General features: G+C 38.5%; 1 protein-coding gene and 1 pseudogene across 1 annotated transcript; both read right to left on the bottom strand.

The window, feature by feature from the left end:
• Positions 1-3,994: 3,994 nt before the first annotated feature.
• C10H12orf54 (chromosome 10 C12orf54 homolog) lies at positions 3,995-22,972 on the bottom strand. Its single transcript, XM_012757168.3, has 9 exons — positions 22,850-22,972; positions 22,051-22,172; positions 16,367-16,397; positions 15,831-15,869; positions 11,428-11,460; positions 9,023-9,047; positions 7,058-7,100; positions 5,366-5,547; positions 3,995-4,199 (listed from the first exon to the last, which is right to left on the bottom strand). The coding sequence occupies exons 2-8, from the start codon at positions 22,113-22,115 to the stop codon at positions 5,406-5,408; spliced, it is 378 nt and encodes a 125-aa protein (XP_012612622.1). The 5' UTR covers positions 22,116-22,172; positions 22,850-22,972; the 3' UTR covers positions 3,995-4,199; positions 5,366-5,405.
• Positions 22,973-26,377: 3,405 nt separating this feature from the next.
• Positions 26,378-26,473, bottom strand: LOC142873650 (uncharacterized; annotated as a pseudogene).
• Between the last annotated feature and the right edge of the window lie 569 nt (positions 26,474-27,042).

Here is a 27,042-nt window from a genome sequence, read left to right as displayed (position 1 = left end):
TCTGCTGTAAAGTTACTCTTTTTCCTCAAATTGACTCTTTTCCATATTGTACCCTTTGAAGGAATTCGCTATGTGCAGCTCACAATTATGGAGTGGGAAGTTATTTTTAACCTTCTTGGAGTGGAATAGCTACATAAATTATTTGGAATTCTCATGCATGAGAGATTTGTTTCTTCTTCTCCATTCATTTGTTCAATAATTTATAACAGTATGAACTCATGAATATTTTACATTTTTGGTTATAATCCAATACTACTTTTATTTTTTGCTCAACTTGTTTCAACTTTGGTCATTGGGAACTTTGTCATTTGGCTCCTGTGCTCCCTTGACATACGCTCATCATTACGTTTGTGTGTGTGTGTGTGTGTGTGTGGGTGTGGGTGTGTGTGAGAGAGAGAGGAGAGAGAGAGAGAGAGAGAGAGAGGGAGAGAGAGAGAGAGAGAGCACTTTCTTCCTTTCTGGCACTGTAAGATGCTTTATATTCTTGTATATTCCCTGCCCTAACCTTATAATCATCTATTTCTCTAAGGAGCCATGATTTCTTTTACTGGAGAATGGTATTATAAACCAAGATCTGGGTGCTAGATGTGATTGTTGCTACTGGCATGTCATTACTTGAGGGCCTCTCAATTGACAGTGGGAAATATATGTGTGCATACTTACTTGTGTATGTACATGTATCTATAAATTTCTATATGTAACCACATGTAGCTATATTAAGCTAAACATGAGTTCATTCTGATGTTTCCAACTCTATTAACACATGGATAATTCTAGCCTTATCCTTTGCTTACCTGTAAACTCCCATTTAGCAATGAGAAAACTGTCTCCCACCAGCTGTGATCTATTTGCTTAATTGTTCAAATATGAACAATTGAATAGCAGTATCAGAATTGTTAACCTGTTTCCCTTATTATTTTATTAACTTATTAATTTATTAACTTATTTAATTCATAATTTATTAACTAGAGTACAGTGCATGTGTGTAGGTGCTTTTGCCTTTAGTCTTATAGACTCTACTAATTTCCAAAGTTCTGTCAGATCTTTTCCACCCTAACCACTTCAGGCTGTGAATTCAAAATTCTAACCTGGGATTTCCCCCGGTCTCCTAAATGATATATTTTTAATTTGCATACATTAAGTTTACTCTTTTTTGCTGTACAGTTCAGTGGCCCTTGACAAATGCATACTGTCATGCTCCACAATTATAGTATCTATAGAATAGTTTCACTGCCCTAAAAAATCTCCTGTGCTTCAGCTATTCAAACCTCTTCTCCTTCTACTTGAGCTGCTAGCAACCACTGATATTTTTACTACCTGTACAGTTTTTCCCTTTATAAAAGACTATATAATTAGAATAATACAAGTTGTAGCCTTTTCGTACTGGTTTCTTTCACTTGCCAGTATGCATTTAAGATTCATCCATGTCTCTTTTTATGCTTGATAGCTCATTTCTTTTTATTGCTGAATAACATTCCATTGTATAGATGTACCACAATTTGCTTATCCATCCACCTACTGAAGAACATCTTGGTTACTTCAGTTTGGGACAATTATAAATATAGTCAATTATAATTATCTGTGGTAGTTTTGTTCTAGAAAGTGTCTGTGAACATTGAATTAGTGAATATAGAACCATTGCTCCTTGGAGAATTATAAGGTTAGGTTCCCGCAAATCTCTGGTCACATTTTCATCAAATGATTAATACATAACCAAATGATTAATTTCACAGTCTTTGAATGATTTAGAAACAGGGACTTTGAAGGTCATTTACGTTATGGAGGTTCACTTGCCAATGTCTTTATAAAACAAACCAGTTTCATCAGCATTGAAAACTTGCTGTTTCATACAACTCTTTTCCAGTATAATACTTAGTAGGCATTCTAAAAATTCTTCCCTAGCTTCCTGACCTTCAGAACCGGTATCACCTGCAAATTTAACATTTTTCATTCTATATCACCTTTTAACACATGCAAGCCAGCCAGTACTAGCTTAGAAGTTTTATCATTTTCCTCACCCCAGGTAACGTGACTATCAATTTCTTTGGTTTTCAGCCTTACAACAATGTGGTCCACTATGTCTTTTTGTATAAAAAAATAGACTTTATTTTTTAGAACAGTTTTAGTTTCATAGCAAAATTGAGCGACAGTACAGAGAGTTCCCATAAAATCCTCCCCCCCCCCACATGCACAGCCTTGTCTATTGTCAATGTCCATGAATATGGTATATCTCTCCATTTACATGGTTATACTTTGATTAGTTTTGTGGTTTTCCTTTTATAGACCTTGTATATATTTTGTTAGATTTATATCTAAGTATTTTTTTGGTGGGGGGTGCTAATGTAAATGATGTTATGTTTTTAATTTCAAATTCAATTTTTACATTGCTGATATATGGGGAAGTGATTGATGTTTGAACCTCGTATTCTGCAATTTTGCTATAATTGCTTATTAGTTCTATGAATTTTTTCATCAATCTTTTGGATTTTTTTTACATAGACAACATCTTCTGTGAACAAAGACAGTTTTATTTCTTCCTTCACATCTGTTTCATTTTCTTTTCTTACTGCATTAGGACTTCCAGAATGATGTTGAAAAGAAGTGGTATGAGAGCCCTATACTTTTTAAAATTGTCCATCATCTCATATATTCACACATTTAGCTGCTTTTCTATCTTTTCCATAGCTTCATCATACACTATAGATGTTATTTTAGTACTGTCCATAGCAACCTTACATGCAGATTAGTGAATGTCCTCTTCCTTTGTCTGTATGTACTATATTGTTTATTCATTATCATTGAACTCATGGCCAATCACAGTACAACTTTTGCTTGAATCAGACTTACCTGACATGTATATAATTTTTGTAAGGCCCATCACAGGCTTCTTAGGCTTAGGAACATTAGATAGCACTTCAGCACTATGCTTGGGGACCATTTTAAACAGTGAAATCAGCAACAGAAACTATATAAATGCAAAAAACATGGTACTAAATAGACTGTGAAAGAGACAATTGTTTATAACATGAGAACTGAAATAAGAAGACAGCTTTATCTTGTTCAAGCTCAGTTGGTAACATGCACATTGGGTGGCTCAAATTTTTCACTGCTCTCTGATTGTCTGTGAGTGACAGACTGCTTGTCTGTGAGTGATTGTCTGTGAGTGCTGCAAGTATTGATTTTGAGGTTACAGGTAAACTTTAGAAAATAGAATCACAAATATAGAATCTGCAAATAGGAGGATTGACTGTAAAGCTGCTGTAAACATTCTTGTGGAGTTTTTATGTGGACATAAGTTTTCAATTCAATTGGATAAATATCAAGAATTTTAAATGCTGGATGGAATGGTAAGATTATGTTTAGCTTTGTAAGAAACTGTTAAACTATCTTTCAAAGTGCCTGTACCATTTTGCATTCCCACCAGCAATGAATGAGAGTTCCTGTTACTCCACATTCTCATCAGCATTTGATATTGTCAACTTTTTGGATTTCATCCATTCTAGTAAGTATGTAATGGTATCTCTTTGTTGTTTTAATTAGCAATAATATATAATGTTGAGCATCTTTTCATCTGTATGTTTTTTGAAATTGAGCATTTGAAATTGAAATTTAATGTGAGCATTTATATATGCAAAGGTTACCATATTTGACAAATATCCTTAATAGTTCTTTCTTGTAGGAAATATTTTTGGACTAGGTGATCTTTTCATAGGCTGGAGGATAACTGTGTTGAAACTGTAGACTGTAAGAGCAGGCTACTAGATATTAGAAATGAAAGGCGCCTTCTGCATTTTTTAGTAATGTTCACTTACTTTACAGGAGATGGAACTGAGGCCCACAAAGAATAACTTAGATAAAGTCAGAGTAGTTTTATGACTTAACAATGCATGTCTTCTCCCAGGCTATCATGTTGTTCTCTGAACCAAATGTAATACCATACTTGGAAATTCTGTCACTACATTCTACAACCCAGGAAGAACCAAGAGGGCAAATGTCTCTTACATCACATTTATTACATTAGTTGTTTGTTTTTTGGTTTCTTTGCTTGGCAGTTGAGATGTGTTTGGGTCTCACTTGATTTCCAAATTCCCAGTTGCAGTCATTGACCCTGGCATCTCCACCCATGGGCACCACTCTCTCTTCTGGGTTCAGTGACGATGTCTAATATCTTCTCTTTCTCAAGCTACTGAAGCTATGATCTAGATGTCACAGTCACATGGATGGAAAGAAAAGACATTTATTCTCCTCCCTGCTAGATAGTTCACTAGGCAGGTGACTCTGAAAGTAAAAGCAGTCCTCATGGTGGTGCCCTCATGCCCCCATCCCAAGACATCCAACAGGAACTGAGGGTGGAGATCCATTGCCTGTAGGACATATTCTATGTAGTTTCCATTTCAGGATCTTTACTATCTGATACTTTCTGTCTGTGTTGTACTAGAGGAAGTAAGCTTCCTGCCTTAATACTTGAACCAAAATTGGGTTTTGAGTGATGGCAGAGCTTTTATGAGTATATGTGTTCCTTTAGAAAGATGTAATTTTGATGCTAAAATATTGTAATGTTTTGCATATTTTGATGATTTGTGGGGGAAACAGGATAAAATATTTGAAAGAGGACTATTCAAGAAAATACATAGAGTCGCTGAACTAAGACAATGGCAGATGAAATCAATTTTCTCCATTGCCTATAACTCAGACTGTGTCTTAAAAGGAATTCCCAATGAGCCTTAGAGAAGTGTGTGGCTAGGGTGTGGCTAAAATAGTCTATGCCACAGGGTGAGTGTCTAGGACAGTCTTCTTCTCTATGTGGGGTTAGGTGTCAGATGAGCCTAATAGGGCATAGGAGAGTGAAAAGGATTGTGGGAAGGGCCTGAAGCAGTGCCTCTGGGGGCAGCACACTCAAGTCCTCTATTTAAAAAAAAGAGTACTGGCAAAGGAGTCTACAAAGGATGTTCTATGTTTGACTCTTGATTCTGAAGTAAGCCTGCAAAGTAATGCAAGTTTCCAGAGCACTTTCCAGAAAGGAATTACGGACCTCACCTCACCTTAGTGTGTTTTTAAACTTTCCACCTTTCCATCTCTCTATCCCACAGTTGTCTCTCCCTGATTTCTGAATGTCTCCCTGTACAGAACTATCTACATCTGATGCACTCTGGCTCTTTGTCTTGACTGCAGAGACCAAAAGAACCTGGGCCTAGCCCTTCCCTCACTTGTCCGCCCTCTCATCCCATTGCCCCTTGCACTGGACCACACCTGCTTGGTGGGTTGCTGCTCTCCCATGTTGGGATGAGGACCTACAAGGCCTGGGTTCTGACTATAGCAGGTAGGCAGGGTGGAGCTAGGGGGAAAGACTGCCCGGGGGAAATACCTGACAGAAGCAGAGGAGACCTTTTTCCTTGATTATAGAGTTAGGGTCCAGGGTAGTAAGCTGATTGACCAGAGAGCTGTGTCTTCAGGTTGTGGGTACGGGCTCCTGACGGCTGGTCTCCAGTGCTGAACTGTGATCTTCTCAAATTTGGGGTCATCCAGAAATCTGGAGGTCTAGTGTTTCTGTAGCAAGTAAGAGGAGGTTGTGGATGTATGAGGGAAAGAGATCCTACCCTTTGGGTCCCCTCCCTGGCCTGCGCTGTCCTTAGAGATTTTGTTATCATGCTCCACCAGGAACGGGCATCACTGGTTCTGGGGCTTGCAACTCCCTGTGTGGCCCACAGGAAAAAGCTCTTGCTGGGCTTTGGGAGATGACCCATCATAATCTCTCAGAGCCTGTTATCATGAGGAGAATTCCTGCTACTTGCTTTAGAGGACTATTAAAATTAAGTAAGATAATAGATCCAAAAGGGTTTTGACCAATCAAAAGTGCTCTTCATATGTAAAGGTTTACAATAATTACATTTATGATTTATGTAAATATGAGGTCACCTTTCAGTTATCCCTTCCATGGTTTCGGCACTGAGCAAGTTGAAGCATAATGATCTGTTTCTTTAAAAGGAATGGTTTTATTTCACCAGAGCCAGCTCTCTGAGATATAAGAAAAATTCTGTTCAAATAGGGATCTAAGTTCACCTTCTCCATTTCCTGGTTTAAGCAGAACCATATCTGAAACATGTCAAACTGATTTTTTTTTTTCTTTGAGACAGACTCTCATTCTGTTGCCTGAGCTAGAGTGCCGTGGCGTCAGCCTAGCTCACAGCAACCTCAAACTCATGGGCTCAAGCGATCCTCCTGCCTCAGCCTCCCGAGTAGCTGGGACTACAGGCATGCACCACCATGCCTGGCTATATTTTTCTATATATTTTTAGTTGGCCAATTCATTTATTTCTATTTTTAGTAGAGCCGGTGTCTCGCTCTTGCTCAGGCTGGTTTCAAACTCCTGACCTTGAGCAATCCTCCCGCCTCGGCCTCCCAGAGTGCTAGGATTACAGGTGTGAGCCACTGCACCTGGCCAAACTGATTTTTTAAAAAGTGTTTACTTCCACGCCCTCCAAAGAACATGGTGCCACCATCTTTCTTGACTACCCAGTCCTCTCTTTCTCAGTTGTTGCTGTTGGAAAGTCATTCCCGATGTCTAAACTAAATCTCTGGTGTGGAAGCCTGATGTTCTTTTCTCCTTATCTTGTTATGAAAAAGAAATCAACATCTTCCAATGTTAGGACATCGGTCTCCCAAACTTTTGTTAATTTTCTTTATAATTTCTAAGTCCATTATTCTTTACCTCTTCTCCATGGCTTTCCTTTCCTATCTGCCATTCTTTCTATGTTCTGTTATTTCCTCAACTGAATGAAGAGAGTTTCCCAAAGCCCATTATTGTGAGATTCAGGACTGACCCTGAGATTCTAGGGATTTATGATGGGGCTGAGAATGGAGGAGGAAGCTCTGATCTGTAGTTCACCATCAGTAGAGATGGTGTGGAGGATACCTCTTGCCCCTTTAAAAGAGACACCTATTAGAAGTATAGGATCCTGAAGGCTCAAGGCTCAGAGATAAGCTATAACCTGGTCACCACACCTATATCTGGGTGGATACCATCTCCCTTGGGGACTATCAGAATAGGTCAGCTTACCCAGTCCTGAGTGCAGATGGCATGGGTGTCGTGGAGCTCATCCCTGTGGACACAGGAAGTGGTCATTATCTTACAGGGGTCTGGAAATGTCTCCAATTGCCAAGCTCACATCTCTAGTTTGGAGCATAGCCAGTCAAAGTGGGAGGGGCAAGACTTGTGGGGACACTGAGGACCTAACAGGCCTGTAAGAGAGGCAGTTGCAGAATGTGGCACCAGACATCTGGCCACCTGTGAAGCATAGTGAATCATGGCCACTGGAGCTCTGTTACACCAGTGCTGGAAATTTAGGAGTTAGCTGAATGCTTCAGTTGCAGGGCACTGCCACCAGAACAAGTCCCTGGTTTCTCAATTCTTATCTCCTTTTTTGTATGGACAATAGATACAATGAGACTTGGATTCTCATTTTTACCCTGAATTTCACCCTCTGCATCCCCCCCCCCCACTCCAATCTCTCAGGTAGCAGAAAAACAGCAGCAGTAGTTAGATCTTAAATCCACATTTTTACAGGCTGGGTAATCAAGCAGTTATTCCCAGGATCCTGTAGTGACCTCTTTGGAAATCAGGCTTCCTTGGATAAAGGAGAGCATCCTTCAAGCAGAGATACACTTGGCCCTATTTGAACTTTTGACCATTAGGGGTCAACATCCACATAAAGTATCTCATAATACTTTGGATCTCACAGTGGATTCTGCCAGGCCATAGTTCCTTATTCTGCAGTGGAGGTGATTGACCAGGCTTGGAGAAAGATCAGAGGAGGCCTTCTCTGGACTGTCTGTATTTAAAGATCTCCAAGATTTGTACTCTTATGAACACTGTTTTGTGGAGAGGCTAGAAAAGCAGGGAGTGGTCAATACCAGAGAGATCCCAGGAGCAATCAGACTCTCCTTTAGATTTCCTCCCCTCCCTGCCTCTTGTTCCCACAGCTGAAGTCTCTTCATCTCTTCCATGGGGTATGAAAGTCCCACCCTAGATATGCTGAATAAGAATCTGCTTTTAAACAAGGGACCAAGGTGATTTGTAAATATGCAAAAGTTTGAAAACCCCCAATTTATAAGTTCTTCCTTGGGTAAGTGAAGGAAGGAGCTCCAAATACAGCTTTTATGCTGGAACTCTAGCCTCCTGGGTATTTTGAGTATTTTACTGAAACACTGGAATTTGCATGTATGCATTTGAGAACTGTAACTCAACCACACTGAATAATCATTCCACTCTGACCTCCCCACTATTCCATCCCTATGCCAGCCCTGGAAGCTGCTACTTTCTGTGCTTGCTGTCTCTCTTCTGCCAACTAGAGCCATGTCTGACTGAGGTCTAAGAGTGTCCTCAGGCCCTCAACAGCCATTCCAAGGGAGAAAGGGATCCTTCCATCTCTGTCTGGGTGCTATAGACACAAAGCTTGCATCCCCTCCAAACTCATATATTGAAACCTAATCCCCAGTACAATGATATTAAGATGAGGGGCTGTTGGGAGATGATTAGGTCATGGGAGCATAGCCCTCATGAATGACATCAGTGCCTTTACAAAAAGAAAACCCAGAGAACTTCCTTGCTTCTTCCACCATATGAGGACACAGCAAAAAGATGGCTGTCTATAATCCAGGAAAAGTCCCTTATGAGACACGGAATCTGCCAGCACCTTGTTTTGGACATGCCAGCCTCTAGAACTGTAAGAAATAAATTTCTGCTGTTTATAAGCCACACAATCTATGGTATTCTATTATAGCAGCCCTCATAAACTAAGACACAAGGTAACTAGGCTGGACAGAGGAGAGACTAGCAGTGCTCATGGGGGCTTTAAGGAAAGTCAATTCCCAGCTTGGTTGAGGAGGGGAAGGAAAAGGGTACCTGGACTTCAGCTAAGCCAAATGGAAGATACTGAGATAAGACTTTGGGATGAACTCCTCCTTATTCCCCAAATACCTTCCCTTGTTTCCTTATCCAAACCTTGGAATACTGCTCTTTTACCTCGAATCCGAGCATCTTCCTGCAGCTGAAAAATAAAGAGATTTCAATGAGTCAGAGACTAAGGTGGCTGGTCTCCTCTGGACCTCCAGTGTACCAGCTACAGACTTGGTCAAATGTAGGGATGTCTATTTGGGAAATTTGGACTTCTTGGAAATTGAAATAAATTTTAAGTTTCTAAAAGCAGAATTTGTATTGTTTTTGCATATTTAACACCAAACCACTTAAGATAATGTCTTGTGTACAGCATATTCTCCAGAAATATTTTTTGAATAATAAAGGAATAAATAAATAGGAGCAAGCTGTGGCTTCTCTAGGGGTAGGAGATACACGATTCATTACTTATAGCCATAACTACTCATACCATGATCTCACCTATTTTATTCTTTCTGGCCTTTCTGCTGTGTGTTTTCTGGGCCCTAATACCCTCCTCATTGAGTCTCCAGTGGTTCTCTGTGCTGAACCTTTAAGTGCTTCCAAAGGACCTTTTGAAAAATCCATCTTACCCACAATGATAGCTGCCAATGATACACTTTGGGCCCCCTGAGCTCACATGAGCCACTAGATGGTTTTTCTGCATCAGAATGCTCTAGTGCTGGGCCTTATGTTTGCCTAATCAGGAAGAGATCACATTCTAACTCTGCTGTCTCTTGCTTAGCTTTATTCTTTTTTACTGAAGTAAGAACCTCAATATTTAAGTACAAAATTTCCCTTACATGTCTGTGCCTAGGGTATTTGTTTTGCTTGGACCAGCTTGGAGGATCTGTGAGGGTATGGATTGTGTCTGATTGACTCCATCAAGCAGGACCAGAGGAGAGTGTCAGACAGACTAGTTAACTTCATGTGTAGGCCTGAGAGGATGGAATTCAGCACACACGTCTCACTTAGGGATAAGCCTCCTCCTCCCACTAGTCTCAGGGGACTAAAGTTCTAGGTAGCATCGAGGCACCTGACCCCAGAGGCAAAACGTGGGTGAAAATATCAAGTGTCTGATCTCTGTCTGCTGTCTCCTTTTATTCACAGCCTGGCGAAGGCAAAGGCTGCCATAATTTTCACTAGAGTCAGTCCCAAACACAGCAACAGGATATAGAGATATGGCTTCTTGGATCACAGAAAGGGGCTCAGTTCTACCAAACGTGATCCAGATAGGGAAATAGAGGAAGTTTATTTTATTTTATTTTATTTTATTTTTTGAGATAGAGTCTCACTCTGTTGCCTGGCTAAAGTGCCATGGCATCAGCCCAGCTCACAGCAACCTTAAACTCCTGGGCTCAAGCGATCCTCCTGCCTCAGTCTCCCGAGTAGCTGGGACTACAGGCATGCGCCACCATGCCCAGCTAATTTTTTCTATATGTGTTTAGTTGGCCAATTAATTTCTTTCTGTTTTTAGTAGAGACGGGGTCTCACTCTTGCTCAGGCTGGTTTTGAACTCCTGACCTTGAGCGATACATCCGCCTCGGCCTCCTGGAGTGCTAGGATTACAGGCGTGAGCCACCTCGCCTGCCTGTAAGTTTATTTTTAATGCTGAACAATCCCTTTGTCCATCATTCCTACCCAACCAGGAAGAGAGCTGCTGGTTCTAATACCACAGGAAGTTCATTTTATATTTAGATTCTAATTTTAATGAAATTGTATCTTTATTCAGACAGACACAAGTTAAGAAATCTGTACAGAAGTTTCCTGCTTGCATTGGTTTTAGAATATTTGTATTTGTCTTAAGTTACGTGTTTTCCTATGTTTATGGCTTATATAAATAGTCTGTTAATAAGTAATTGTGTAGATAGTGTCTGTTGCTCTCCACTCTAACAAAGAGGAAAAAAATTAAGATGTGACAGTGGGTTTGGTAGGTCCAAGACATATCAGCACCTTGAGCAGGCTAATATAAGATAATAACTCAGTGTCTAAGGCAGGATAACATGGCACATACTTGACTACATTGTTTAAGTATTTGATCAGTGTTTAGAAAAAAGACTGAAAGCTGCACAGAAGAAGAGGACAAAAAGAGAATTTGTTTCTATTTACCCAAGAAACTTAGCTCTAGTGTCTAATTTGCACTTCCCTGCAGTTAATAATCACCTAATAAGGCAGTTTACCATGTCACTATGGGATTCCTGCCAACTCAGTTACTCATCAACATTTCCTACAACCAGCTACATACAGTAGTTTTGTTCTGGTAGATAGAATTTTTTCTATATTATCACATTTCCTCAGGGAAATTGTTAGGCATCCTCTTGCCTTAGTTGCCTGAACTGATAAGTTAATGCTCCTCTTTAAAGGGAGAAATTACTAGATAAATAAATGAAGCTGAAATCTTGGTCAGAGTCTACATCTCCATAGCGTAAGGAAAAAATGAGATCAAGGGCACGTGATGAGGTCAGGAAATTCAGAGAATCAAAATTTAATCTCACCTCCTTTTGTATATCCTTAAAAGCTGTCAGCACCTGACAGAAGACAGAAATATAGAAAAATTAATATTACAGACTGTCACTTTATTACAAAGGGATTTTATATATAAAATTAAATTACATAATCTCCCAGGCTTTAGGCTGCAGATTGTGGCTTTCTAGCTTCAGCAACAAATTCTTATTGACTTCCATTCTACATATACCTCCGGGCTGTCATTTCTCTGTATGGTAAACTGGGCAAATACAGTAAGGTGTTTAAAGAGGACTGGGTTGTGCATGGGGTGTATAATGAAACCCACTGTTACTTTCATTTCTGTTTAATGAGTGCTCATTCTGAAGGTAAGCATAGGTATTAAAATCAACACACATTTGTATTTAGGTTATAATACATTGGAAGACAACACCAAATGTTAGTGAGGATAATACAGAACAGCTAAAATTCTCATACATTGTTGGAGGGAGTGGAAAATCATATGATCACTTGAAAAAAGTACTTGCAGTTTCTTATAAAACTAAATATATACCTACTTTATTACTCAGCCATGGGGAGATAAAATGACTGTTGGAACTTTGGGTTGCCTCATTTGGGAGAAAGCATGAGAACTTTAAGACAGCTGTATCTTGTTCGGTGTAAATGTAGTTTTTGTAGATACTCAGGAGTTTCAATTTGTGTATAAGGATACATATGGAAGATGAATATAGTAAAAGGGTTAGAATGTGCCAATTATCAATTTATTGCCTCTCAGCAACCCTTTGTTCACTTTTTGTTATATCATATTCATTGTTTGTTATATCATAGGTATCCACTTATTTACTGGTTCTTGACAGGATTGTCTTCTGACCCTTACACAAGCAATTCACTCTTTAGTTAATACAATAATTGTGAGAACATGAAATAGTTATGCTAATGTTAGCATCGTAATTAAGATTGTTTCCTTATGTAAAACTTAAACTCTATGATTTAAAATCACAGACAATAAAGAAAGTTGGTCATATTACTCATTTCATACAATATTGTAGAGTGGGGGTTCATAGGAGAGGCTCTGAAGAATTTCACTCATTTTTAATCAAAAATCCATAGTCACTGATTTAATTAACAGTCTTTTCCTACTCGGTTCCATATGGAAAACTAATACTAAAAACTGATCAATTATCCTTTAATTCTTATCTCTATCCAAGAGTTTATTAGCACCACACTCTAACCAACTGAGCTCACTGGCCAGCACACCTATCCAAGAGTTTAAATGTACATACAATTAGAATGTCAAGATCGGGATGTTAAAGTAGCTAATAATTGTGGGAAGACCTCTTAGAAAATCCACATAAATTCATGTTTTCTATGAAAGTTCACAACAGTTTGCTGTGGCTATCTTAGGGGCATAATTAGCTTCTGCACTCATGCACCATTCAAATATAAAGTGGAACCTGACATTTTCATGTTTGAGAATTGGCCATCTAGATTGTCATTTTCAGATGGCTGGGAAACCAAGGACATTTTGCCGAAGTGAAAAAACATCAGCTTTTATAGAATTAGAAGAAGTTACTCACAAATCGATTTAAGTCTATTGTAAAAAGCAGGACTTAATAATGTAGATTCTGATACCTACTGCTCATGGTATTGCTTCTGTTAGAAGACTGAAGGTAACAGATTCCTGATGATGGCCTGATGAGCTTATTTCTCATTTTCAACTTACAGTTTTCAAATTCCCAAATACTTTCTTGATAGGATTTAACATTTTATTCATTATAGAACATCTAAGTAAACTATCTTCTACAAGGAAGTCTTTTTTTTGGACTGGATCTCTTTAAACCAAATTACAGTAAATAATTTAATCTGATTCCTGAGATACAGCTCCCTTGAAGTGGAATCAAAATATAGTCTTTTTCCTAATGACAGAAAGGATAATTCCTCACTTAGTACAGATTCATATTCTTTGCTTTCTTCTCATACTTTAGAACTCTTCATCAAATAATGGGTCTGAGCCTCTCAAATCTCATCAAAGAACTGGAAAGCTCCAGGCATACTTTTATACCATGAGCCGTTATTCTTGTTCAAATAATTTTCAATAGATTTGGGAATATGTAAGATATTTTGAAGCATTTAGAAATTTTTGTTGGTAATCTCTGATGTCACACAGAGAATCTGGTTATTGTGTTCTTTTCAAAATCTTTATTGAAATACCCTAAAGAAAACCAGAAAGGTAGAAATACATTAGCAACAAAGCAATCTCCCACTATAAATCATGCAAAGTAGAATGGCGTCCCAGCTATTGAAAGTCTATCTGAATGATGAAATTCAATTTCTATGTCTTTAAATGTTTTGATATAGACCCTGAACCCCTAGGCATAGCCCATCGGCCATAGAAGAAAAGTAATCATCCTCTCTGATAATGACAGGATCCTAACCATGTTCTAAGCAAGACCTCTGGAAGCAATGGGGCCACTTGGCATGTTACTTTCAGAACAGCTTACTGTCAATTATACCTCTCCCCACAAAATCTCTTTTTATGTATTCAATTTGGCATTCAAATGGATAAAACCAAATACCTCTACTCTTCAGATTGACTAATTTAATCTTTGAAAGGTTTATTTTGAGGCCTACTCATTCTGTAGGGACCAAATCTTTCAGAAAATTATGTTTTATGATGCAGGAATTGAGGGCAACAGTCAGTATTTCTTAGCCAATTTCATAGCTCCAGAGGTAGAATCACTTTCTTTCTGTTCATGAGATGGAGCAGGTGTGGGTTCTATAACTGTGATATTTTCCAGTGGCAAAAGCCTAAGCTTTTAATAGAAGACCTCCTTGGGGTCATGAACCCTAGAGGAGGCCAGATGAAATTAACCAGAAACCTGTGTGACAGGGAAGGTAGGTTACACATGAGATATAATCAATCCCCTAGTCCGACAAGCTCCCGTGAATGGAAAAACTCATTAAAATAAAAATATCACATTTTCCAAATTTATCTATAAATTCAAGCCAATTCTAATAAAAATCAAAATATTTTCCATGAAACTTGACAAAATCAATTCTAAAATTCATAGAAACAAGAATAGCTAAGACAATTTTGAGAATAATAATAGAGGGTCTTGTACCAGTAAATATCAAAGCATTTTATAAGTTTAAGCAGGTAAAATACTATAGAATTGACATAAAAATAGATGTGTATATTTGTGGGTTTTTCAGCCAGAGGTGATTTTAATCCTCTCCCAAAGGATATTAGGTAATGTCTGGAGACATTTTTGTTTGTCACAACTGGGGAGGAGGATCATCTAATATGTAGAGGCCAGGGATGATTCTGAGTATCCTACAGTGTACAGGACAGCTCCCCACAACAAGGAATTATCCAGCCCAAAATGTTAATAGTGCGATAGTTGAGAAACTCTGGTAGATAATGTTCAGGAACAGATTCAGGCATATGTGGGAAGTTGGCTTATAATAAAGGTGGCATTACAAATCAGTGAGAGAAATCTGACTATTTAAAAAACAATGTTGAGAAAATTGTGCACAGAAAAAATTATTTCCAAAATTCAAATCATATTTATAAGTAAATGACAGATAAATTATGTATAAATCACAACATATTTAGAAGAAAATATAACATAATTAAGAGAGAAAAGAATCTTTTTACCAATAGGTAAAAAAAAATATATATGATAAACTATTTAAACCTGCTTTGTGGCAAAAGATAGACTGGGAAACAACCGGAAGAAGATATTTACGACATACATATATATACAAATCAAATGATCTTTATTATATACACACAAATTATATGTAATATGAAAAAATATATATTTATATTTTTTAAAGAAGTATTTCTTTATATGCCTTTCTTCTTTCAAGAATCTCAGCTGTAAGATTCTTGAGAGAAAGAATGATTATCTCTTTAGAGTGTGGCTTATGGTGGGTGATGTTCAATAAAGGCTGAATTTAACTTAATTTTGCTTGGTTTTATTACTTTCACGAAGGTCTTTATCTCGATTTAAAATGACTTGGAAGTGCATAGATACATCAGCCTTTGCTGTAGGGACCAGAGCACAACTTCATCACATGGAACCTGTGAGAAAGGCCAAACCTGTCCTTTCAAGTCTGTAGCAGTCACTGAGAACTGAGGAATTAAACCTCAGTTCTCCTCACCCTTAAAACCAGACTTCAACAAACTGGACCCATGATGGCATCACACAATGGGTGTTGGGGAAGGGCACTGAGATGCATAGACATGAGGAGTTCTAGGGATGTGGGACTGAATGAAAAACAGAACAAGACAGGGGGACCACAGTAATTCTTCACTGTCAATCAGCAAACCGCTCAAGGAAAGAGAAAGAAATTTGGTCCTTTCTTAAACTCTTTGTCTCTTTCCTCACACCCCTCCCTATGCCGTCAAAAATGGCTCCTCTGTACTCACCTGGTCCCATAGGGTTTCAGTGATGGTTACCTGTCTTTCCTGTAGAAATAAGGAACAAATCTTGGAAATATTATCCCAGCTATCCCAGAATCTAAACTGCAATAATCATGAAACTGGTGGAATAAAATATATTTCTTGGAATTAAGATGGAGACCCAAAATCACCCCATTTTTAGGCAGCTGAAAGTTCAGCCCTGCTGAGTCATTTTCAGCCCATAGCTCCTGTTTGTCTCTTAATCTAGCTGGTGGGTGACAGGTACAAACAGACCCATATGTTTACCCACCTTATCAATGCCTGGATAGCCTGCCTGCCCCTGGAGCCATCTGGTGTAGCAGTGGCATTGGAGGTGTTACCTGGCCTTGGTAGACAATGATCCACCAGTCGGTCAAGAGCTCCTGGAACTACAAAGCCTGAGCCCTCTAAGATATGGTTCTTGTCAGGCAGCTTTGCTGTCTCCTGACTGCAGCCTCTTCTCCTCCCCCTCCCCAGGAACCAGGAGCCTCAAAGGAACCAGTGCCTTTGGGTATCTTACCCACCTCTGGTTTTATTGTCTCTTCTGTGGATGTGCTGGAAAGAAAGAATGATATAAACCAGGTAAGGAGCAGAGAACATAAGCCAAAGGCTTCTTCTAACTCTATTCTACAACTCTTAGCAAGAATTCTTGAACTTTCTGTACTAAAAATTCACAATGATCAACAGGGTCCCACCTCTCATTTCCCCTTTGGGACTTGTGAGAGGTGGGACCCTTGCCTCATCTTCCCAGTATCTTGGCTATTGTGATAGCACTTCAGAACTCTAAAGCATAGAACAATGGAAGTGAAGGTGATGGTTACTATCATTAAACGTTACCATTTTCCTGGCTGCCTAATTGTGTCTACTCCTAATCCTTCACCTCACCTAACCTGTTGAACTTTCCAGGTCCTTCTTGAGAAAGTACATTCAACCAGTATACTATTTCCTTTTTTGTCCCCCCAAAATGTGTTCTCCTTTTCCTTCATGACCTCTGATGGGGTGGGAATGGGGATGGGGATGGAAGGCTGAGGAAGAAGTTGAAAGCTTTTGCTTATTCTTGGCAGCACAACTGAAGCTCTTATTCCTAAATCAGTGCCAAAGTCACCTGGGAGAGGGAATAGCTGTATACAGAGTTAGATGTTAACTGTCAGGAAGGAGAGGGGTGAAAATGGATGAAACTTGGGCAACCAGTCTGATCTACCATCTAGTGGATCCTGAGTAGATTCAGCCTGCATCTCCTGGCCCCATGTGTAGACTTGCATAGGGGTAACAGGTCACAGGAAGCCAGGGTGTTAGTAATGAAATGGAGGAGGGAAGAGTAGGTCATTATCTGCTATAATTGTTTCAGGGGCCCTGGGGTGGGACCCTGAGAAGGGATTGGAAAAAAAGGGGAAAGGTAATGGAAGAAAAATCATGTTTCGGAATGCAAGGATCTTTACATCTCTGGTTTGGGCTTCCTGTTTCGTATAGTTCTTGCCATAAAAAGAAGCAGTAAGTCTTTACAAACAATGGTAGGGAGGCCAGTAATTACAGGGAGTCTGGGGATCCAGAAGAGAGCAAAAACTGGGCCCAAGATGACACTGAGCCTAACAGATGAACATAGATTCAGGACAGCAGGATGGAAATCTCTTTGGGAGCCATCATATCAGAAGGCTCCTGCACACAACTTTGCCAGCTACAGTGCTACTTCTCCATGGAACTTGGGGACAGCTCTTCCTCACTGTAAATCCAAACCATGTGCATTATCCTAAAAACACCCGTACTTTTTATTATTTGTTGATACATATAATTATACCTATTCATGAAGTACGTGTGATATTTTGATACATGCTATCAAAAGATGGCTTATTGGGCTGAAAAGGCAGTCTTTAACCATGGAGCAGAATTTTCTATCTTGGTGCAAAACCAAGTAACCCTCACATGATGTTCGAACTCTTGATCTTAGCTTGGTTAACACTAGGCTCCAACTGAGCTCAGGATCTATTAATATAGTGTGTAATGATCAAATCAGAGTATTTAAGTTTTCCATCACCTAAAACATTTATCATTTCCTCGTATGGGAACATTTTAAATATTCTCTTCTAGCTATTTTGAAATACATAATAAATTATTTTTAACTATTAACATCATCATCCTACTATGCTATAGAGCACTAGAGCTTACTTCTTCTAACTATATGGTTGTATCCATTAACAAACCTCTCTTCATCACCACCCCCCCTTCCCAGCCTGTAGTAACTATCATTTTACTCTCTACCTCCATAATATCAACCTTTTTGTCTCTCACATATGAGAACATGTGTTATTTGTCTTTCTGTGCCTGGCTTATTTCACTTAACATAATGAATTCCAATTTCAAACATGTTGTTACAGATGACAGAATTTCATTCTTTTCTATGGCAGAATATTATTCTATTGTGTATGTACTCCACAATTTCTTTATTCATTCATCTGTTGATGGACACTTATGTTGATTCCATATTTTGGCTATTGTGAATAGTCCTGCAGTAAACACAGGGGTGCAGGTATCTCTTTGATATACTGATTTCTTTTCCTTTGGATAAATGCCCAGTAGTGGAATTGCTTGGTTGTATGGTAGTTATATTTTTAGCGTTTTGAGAAACATCCCTATTGTTTTTCACAATGGCTGTACTAATTAACATTCCCATCAACACTGTATAAGTGTTCCTTTTCCTTGCATCCTTGCCAGCATGTTATTTTTTTTTTGTCTTTTTGATAATAACCATTCTAACTGGGATTAGGTGATATTTTAGTGAGGTTTTGATTTGCATTTCTATTGTGATTAGTGATGTTGAGCATTTTTTCATATACCTATTGGCCATTTGTGTGTCTTCTTTTGAGAAATGTCTATTGAGAAACTCTGTCCACATTTTAATGGGAGTATTTATTTATTTATTTTTGCTGTTGAGTTGTTTGGGCTCCTTGTATATTCTGGGTGTTAGTCACTTGTCAGATGAATAGTTTGCAAATATTTTCTCTCATTCAATAGGTTGTCTCTTCACTCCTCTGTCTCCTTTACTGTGCAGAAGCATTTTAGTTTACAGTAGTCCCATTTGTCTGTTTTTTTTTTTTATTGTCTGTGCTTTTGAGGTCTTAGTTATAAAATCTTTGCCAAAACCAATGTCATAAAGAGTTTTTCTCATGCTTTCTTCTAGTAGGTTTTTTTTTTTTTTTTTTTTGACAGAATCTTGCTCTGTTGCTCAGGCTAGAGTGCCATGGCATCAGCTAGCTCCCAGCAATTTCAAACTCCTGGGCTCAAGGCATCCTCCTGCCTCAGCCTTCTGAGTAGCTGGGAGAATAGGTACGTGCCACCACGTCTGGCTAATTTTTCTATTTTTAGTTGCCCAGATAATTTTTTTCTATTTTTAGTAGAGACAGGGGTCTCATGCTTGCTCAGGCTGGTCTTGAACTCCTGACCTCAAGTGATCCTCCCGCTTTGGCCTCCCAGAGTGCTAGGATTACAGGTGTGAACCACCTACCCTGCCTCTTCTAGTAGTTTTATAGTTTCAGGTCTTACATTTAAATCTTAATCTATTTTGAGGTGATCTTTTTTAATAGTGAGATACAGGAGCCTGGTTTCATTCTTCTGAACATGGATATCTGGCTTACCCAGCACTGTTTATTGGATAGAGTGTCCTTTCCCCACTGAATGTTCTTGGTGCCTTGGTTGAAAATCAGTTGGCTGTAAATACATGGCTTTCTTTCTGGGTTCTCTATTCTATTTCATTGGTCTATATGTCTGTTTTTATACCAATACCATGCTACTTTGGTTACTATAACTTTGGAGTATATTTTGAAGTCAAGTAATGTGATGTTTCTGGGTAGTGGGTTCTCTCTACCTTTTCCAGGGAGTGAGGAGAGGAGAAAAAATAAAACAGAACTGGGGTTCACCTCAACTTTTCTCCTCCAGATGGTTTCAATCCAAACCCTTGTAACAGAGGTGGTGAATAATTGCCACACTGGGTAAAGACTTTGGGAGAAATGGTTAGGAAGTAGGTGTGCATGTGTGTGTGTTTGTGTGTATGTGTGTGTGATGAGAGAGAGTGAGAGAGAGAGAGAGAGAGAGTGAGAGAGTGAGATAGACAGACTCACAGTAGAATCCTAGAAATTTATTACCTGAAATTGGGGCAGAAGCAGATGGAGCCTCCAGAAGTAGGCACTGAGGTAGGTGCCTTGATCCACATATCCTATCCTCAGACAGGGAGACGTGGGTGGCCTACTTTACTGTATGGCAAAATGATATCTTTAAGAATAGTAGTGGAAAAGCTTGGATTCCAACTTAGGTCTGTTTGATTGCTCTCTATGTTTTGACTTGTCTAAAAGCTTATAAATTATCGTGAACTACTTGTTTTAGGACTGAGTTATCAGAAGCCTGATTACATTGCAGTAGGAAGAATTTGGAATTTAGGGACAGAAGAATTGACAGAAGTGAATTCCAGTTTCACTATGTTCCTGTTCTAGGACTTTTGGCAAGTCTCTCTGCCTATATGAATCTGTTTTCTAACCTATAAGAAGAATGATCTTTATGTTAAGAGTTTGTAGGAGGATTATATGGAAGCTCTTGTAACTATTAAGTTTATTTCAAACATTGTTGTTATTAATGTTATTTTTACAGTGTCTTTGTCCTCAGCAGAGAAATTAGGGCTCTGGTATGGCTTATGTGCTTCCTCATATAGAAGCCTAAGAGACTCCAATATCTACTCACTCTTTTCTTTTCTTTTCTTTTCTTTTCTTTTCTTTTCTTTTCTTTTCTTTTCTTTTCTTTTCTTTTCTTTTCTTTTCTTTCTTTCTTTCTTTCTTTCTTTCTTTCTTTCTTTCTTTCTTTCTTTCTTTCTTTCTTTCTTTCTTTCTTTTTCTTTTTTTGAGACAGAGTCTCACTCTGTAGCCTGGGCTAGAGTGCCATGGCATCAGCCTAGCTCACAGCAACCTCAAACTCCTGGGCTCAAGCAATCCTTCTGCCTCAGCCTCCTGAGTAACTGGGACTACAGGCATGCACCACCATGCCCGGCTAATTTTTTATTTTTTTTTATTTATTTATTTTTTTTATTTCAGCATATTGTGGGGGTACAGATTTTAAGGTTTCAATAAATGCCCATTTCCCCCCCCCCCAAAAGTCTGAGTCTCCATCATGACCATCCCCAGATGGTGCACATCTCACTCATTATGTATGTATATACCCGCCCCCCTCCCCCCTCCCACCTGCCCAATACCCTATTACTGTAGCACCTATGTGTCCGCTTAGGTGCTACTCAGTTAATACCAGTTTGTTGGAGAATATATCTGGTGCTTGTTTCTCCATTCTTGGGATACTTCACTTAGTAATTTTTTCTATATATTTTTAGTTAGCCAATTAATTTCTTTCTATTTTTAGTAGAGACGGGGTCTCACTCTTGCTCAGGCTGATCTTGAACTCTCACCTTGAGAGATCTGCCTGCCTCGGCCTCCCAGAGTGCTAGGATTACAGGCATGAGCCACCACACCTGGCCCACTCAATATTTTCTCTTCAGGGTCCTGCAGCTGCTTGGAAATTCATACTCTTAGATAAATCAGATTCCTAGCTTTCTCCAAGGTTCAGGCTTCTCAGTTTCTAACTGGCTCTAAGGCTTGAGGCCCAGTTAACCATTCTGGGCACTTTAAAAAGAGAGTCAGCCTAGAAACTTACAAGGCACTTTTAACTCTCTCTTTCCAAATTCCTACAAACTCTTATCTTAGAACATCTTTAAAGCTCAAGCCAAATTCCAATCCTTTATGAAGCTTTTCTGACCCATAGGCTCACAGCAAACCCTCCTTTTTTTTCTGATTTTATGGCTAACATAACCTAGGTCTCATATTTAGCAGATTCTGGCCCTCTTTTTCACCCTAGGCTAAGAGAAGTGTGGTTTTGGATGTCTGGCCTTGATTCACACTGTACAGGACATAAGCACCTAGAGAAAGTCAACCCTGGAATGAATAAACATCCCTAGCCTGTATACCCAACCAACTCCTAGAGGAACTGCAATTGATGCCTACTTTCTAAATTAGAATGACAAAGATTTGTATTTTCCCTTTCATAGAGGGAATGGAAAAGGAGGAGGACACATGAAAGCCCCCATACTCCCAAGCTGGGAAGCAAGAGCAGCCAAATCAAGAGAGATGGGAGATCATCATTCTTCTAAGGATGCTTAAAGATCATCGTTAGCCCCATTTACCTTCTCTGAGGGTTGGATGCCATTCTTGCCTTTTGTTCTTTATTCTGGTACACATGCTGTGCCATTTGTTCTTGTACAGAAACCAAGGACTCTGGAACTGAAGATGGAGATAGCTCCAGGCCCTGGAAAGGCATAAATGAATAGAGGGAACAGGTAGGCATATGGTGAAAAGAAAAGCACTTATGCACTGGAGAGCTACCAGGATAGCTATCTCAGTAGTTTAGGGAACATCTGTGTTTTGAATGTGTGTGTGTGTGTGTGCATCTGCATGTGTACATATGTGTGTAAAGAAAGATAAGGGTAAGAGGAAGAAAGTGTCTGTCTCAGGTAAAATCTTCTTATTGTCTTTGTTATCAATAACAGAAATTCTAGTGACAAGGTAGGTGAAAAAAAGACGATCTAGGTAATGAATAACAGCTGGCTGAGATTGGAGGTAGGGAGTTGGCTAGAGGCTCTTTGAGTTGAGGGTGGACTCAAAGCAAGGATAGGAAATAGTATATAGTGAATTCAAGATTGGCAAACACCCCACCCCATCCCACATCACAGGATTTTCATGGTCGACTAAGGGTAGACCTGCAGGCTGGAGGCCAGTCAGCTCCAGCCTTTAAGTGCTTTGTAGAGAAGAAGGGAAATCCCATAGTTGATGCTGTCAAAGACACATGGGGCTGAGAGGCCATAGCAGTGACCCAGACAAGAGACAGATCCTCCTTTGAGAAGTTTCTCTCTCATTTCCCACTCCCATCTTTCTTGACCTCCAAACCCCAGTAAGGAACCAGGTCAATTATGCGCAGAAACTTACCCAGCTGGGCTCCTTAAATCACCCCACCCCTTCCCCCTTAGACTTTCTCCTCTTTGAGCCCCATCTCACAGCAGCCCCCTGCTTCCTATATCATCCTTGCCCTTGTCAACATTCTGTGACCTCAGCTGTGACCTCATAGACCTGGGACAACTGGCTCTCCCTCCTAGCCTCACTCTGGGCTCCATTTGGTCCAAATAATAATGGTAAAATAAAGGGATAATGTTGTAAAATTTAAATTTTAATTTCTGGTAACTTTTGCTTCCTCATTGTCCTCTACCCATTGCATTAGACATCCACTGATTATGAGAGATGGCAGGAGTGAGCCCAGAAGAATTCATCTTTTACTTTGAATTTCAAAGTAAGGTCTGAAATAACTGGCTTTCAATTTCAAGAGCTAGGTCCTTGAGAGAGAAATGGTTTTATTTTGAATTCTAAAAGTCTTTGACTTGGAAGATCACCAGATATTGAGAAATGAGCATGGATTTTAAACCTTAGAAGGTGAAAAGAGTTTCCCTGAAGAAAAAAAAAAAAAGAGTGGAATGCCAAGAAAGAGGGAGAAAGTGAAGATTAGAGATAAGTTAGGTGCAGGTGTGCAACTCTGGGAAGGCACACTATCTCATCCCTGGTTTTGATTTTAGAGTTCCAGATACTACTAGTGAGACTAGCACAGTTCCTACCTTCTTACTATTTCAGTCACAAGAAGAAACTCCAATCAGATGTCAACCACCCTCAAAGAGACCATCAGGACTATTCCCATCATGATCTACCTCTTTATTTATCTTAGTTTTCATAAGGAATCTAAGCTCTTCCCTTCTTCATGCCTCATCACAGAGATTTTTATCTTTTATGGGTAGAAATATCTATAATCCAACTCAAATTCCTACCTCTCTCTAACCACCCCAAGTCTTTCACCATCCAAAATTGAACTCTTAATTCCACCCACCCCTAAAATCTGTTCCATCCATCACGTCAAATGGTACCACTATTCACCCAGTTGCTCAGGTCAAAAGCCTCGGAATCATCATTAAGTCTACTCTTTTTCTCCAGGCCATTTTTTTGCTTAATCCAATGCCCAGGAGCATTTACCCATTTTTTTATAGTAGTTTTATAGTTTTGGGCCTTACATTTAAGTCTTTAATCCATTTTGACTTGATTTTTGTATATGGTGAGAGATATGAGTCTAGATTCATTTATCTTCATATGGATAGGAATCTTCCTTCATATGGATATCCAGTTTTCCCAGTACCACACTTATTGAAGAGGGTGTCTTTTCCCCAATGTATGTTCTTGGTAACTTTGTTGAAGATCAATTGGCTGTAAATATGTGGTTTTATTTCTGGGTTTTCTATTCTGTTCCATCGGTCAGTGTGTCTGTTTTTATAACAGTACAATGCCATTATGGTTATAATAGCTTTGTAGCATATTTTGAAGTCATATAGTATGATGCTTCCAGCTGTGTTCTTTTTTGCTCAGTATTGCTTTGGCTATTCAGGCTCTTTTGTGTTTCCATACAAATACAAAAATTTTTTTTTATATTTCTGAGAAGAATATTGTTGGCATTTTTAAATAAGGATTGCATTGAATCTAAAGATTGTTTTGGATAGTATGGTCATTTTAACAATATTAATTTTTCTAATCCATAAGCGTGGCCTGTCTTCCCATTTGTTTATGTCCTCTTCAGTTTTTTTTCATCAGTGATTTATAGTTTTATGTGTAAATGTCTTTCACTTCTTTGATTAAATTTATTCCTACATATTTTATCTATTTTCAGAGCAACTGTAAATAGGATTGCTTTCTTGATTTCTTTTTAAGCTAATTTGTTATTGGGTATAGAAATGCTACTCATTTTATATGTTGTTTTTGTATCCTTTAACTTTACTGAATTCATTTATTAGTTTTAAGAGTTTTTGGTGGAGTCTTTAGGTTTTTCAATATATAAGATAATGTCATTGGCAAAGAGAGACAATTTGACTTCCTCTTTCTAATTTGGTTGCCCTTTGTTTTTTGTCATGCCTTATCACTTTGTCTAGGACTTCTTGTACTATGTTGAATAGGGGTGATGAAAGTGGGCATCCTTGTCTTGTTCCAGTTCTTAGAGGAAAGGCTTTCAGATTTTCTCCATTCAGTATGATGTTAGCTGTGAGTTTGTCATCTATGGCCTTTAGTATGTTGAATTATATTTCTTCTATGCCTACTTTGTTGATAGTTTCAGTGATGAAGTAATGCTGGCCTCATAGAATGAGTTAGGAAGAATTCCCTCCTCTTTAGTTTTTTATAAGTTTGAGGAGAATTGATATTAGTTTTTCTTCACAAGTTTAGTAGAATTCAGGGGTAAAGCCATCTGGTCCAGGGCTTTTCTTTGTTGAGAGACTTTTTATTACTGATTCAATCTCATTACTTGTTATTGGTCTCTTGGGTTTTCTATTTCATCCTGGTTCAATCTTTGTAGGTTGTATGTGTCCAGGAAGGTATCCATTTCTTCTAGATTTTCCAATTTGTTATAGAATAGTTGTTCATTATGGTCTCCAGTGATCCTTTGTATTTCTGTGGTATCAGTTATGTCTCCTTTTCATTTCTTATTTTGTTTATTTGGATATTCTTTCTTTTTCTATTGTTTAGTCTAGTTAGCAGTTTATTGGTTTTGTTTATCTTTTCAAAAAACCAACTGTCAATTCATTGATCGTAAGTATTATTTTTCATTTTTTATTTTATTTAGTTCTACTCCGATCTTTATTAAACCTTTCCATGTACTAATTTTGGGTTTGGTTTGTTCTTGCCTTTCTAGTTTCTTGAGGTGCAGCATTATGTTGTTAATTTGCCATCTTTATACTTTTTAAATATAGGCATTTATTGAGACAAACATCCCTCTTAGTGCTGCTTTTTCTGTATCCCATAGGTTTTGGTATGTTGTGTTTTAATTTTTATTTGTTTCAAGACATTGTTTTATTTCTTTGTTAATTTTCTCATTGATCCAGTGGTTGCTCAGGAGCATGTTGTTTAATTTCCATGTATTTGTAAGTTTCCAAAATTCCTCTTGGTATTGGTATTCAGTTTTATTCTATTGTGGTCTGAGAAGATACTTGATATGATTTAAATTTTCAAAAATTTGTTGAGACTTGTTTTGTGGCCTAATATATGATCTATAATGGAAAATGTTCCATGTACTGATGAAAGGAAGGTGTTTTCTGCAGGTGTGGGATACAAATTTTGTAAGTTTCTGTTAATTCCATTTGGTTTAAAGTACAGTTTATATCCAACCTTTTATTGTTATTGATTTTCTATCTAGATAATCTGTTCAATGCTGAGACTGGGGTGTTGAGGTCCACAACTATTATTATATTTGAATCTATCTCTCCATTCTTTGCTTTACATATCTGGGTGCTTCAGTGTTGGGTGCTTATATATTTATGACTGTTATATTCTCTTGTCAAAGTGATCTTTTTATCATTATATAATGACTTTGTTTGTCTCTTTTTACATATGTTGACCTAAAGTCTATTGTTGTTGTTGATGTTGTTTTCTTTCTTACATCAGACTGGTAATGTGCTAATGTCATAATAAGGCTTGAGGGAGGCAAAATGAGCATGAACACCCAATCATCACACTTATAAACTACAAAAGGACCTTAAAATCTGTTTTATCTACTATAAGTTAGTGACTTCTACATGTTTTTGATTTCTACTTGCATGGAATATCTTTCCCATCCTCTCACTTCCTGTTTATATGTGTCTTTCAAGGTGAAGTCAGTTTTTTTGTAGGCAGCCTATAGTTTGATCATGTGTATTTGTTTTGTTTTTTTGAGACAGAGTCTTACTCTGTTGCCCAGGCTAGAGTGCCATAGCATCAGCCTAGCTCACAGCAACCTCAAACTCATGGGCTCAAGCAATCCTTCTTCCTCAGCCTCCTGACTAGCTGGGACTACAGGCATGCACCACCATGTCTGGATAATTTTTTCTATATATATTTTAGTTGGCCAATTAATTTCTTTCCATTTTTAGTAGAGATGAGGTCTTGCTCTTGCTAAGGCTGGTTTCGAACTACTGACCTTGAGCAATCCACCCACCTCAGCCTCCCAGACTGCTAGCATTACAGGTGTAAACCACCACGCCTGGCCTGGTCATGTGTTTTTATCCATTTAGCCAGTCTATATCTTTTAAATGAGGAATTTAAACCATTTACATTTAAGGTTATTA

Source organism: Microcebus murinus, chromosome 10, assembly GCF_040939455.1.
Source record: "Microcebus murinus isolate Inina chromosome 10, M.murinus_Inina_mat1.0, whole genome shotgun sequence".
Lineage (NCBI taxonomy): Eukaryota > Metazoa > Chordata > Mammalia > Primates > Cheirogaleidae > Microcebus > Microcebus murinus.
This window is presented reverse-complemented; position numbering and strand designations above follow the sequence as displayed.

Excerpts from the sequence above, each read along its gene's own strand:
- C10H12orf54 (XM_012757168.3), bottom strand. The coding sequence starts at position 22,115 with ATGGCACAGCATGTGTACCAGAATAAAGAACAAAAGGCAAGAATGGCA. Across the intron at positions 16,398-22,050 it reads GCATCCAACCCTCAGAGAAG|CACATCCACAGAAGAGACAA; the intron begins GTAAATGGGGCT and ends CTTTCTTTCCAG. Across the intron at positions 5,548-7,057 it reads CCATCTGCACTCAGGACTGG|AAACACTAGACCTCCAGATT; the intron begins GTAAGCTGACCT and ends TACTTGCTACAG.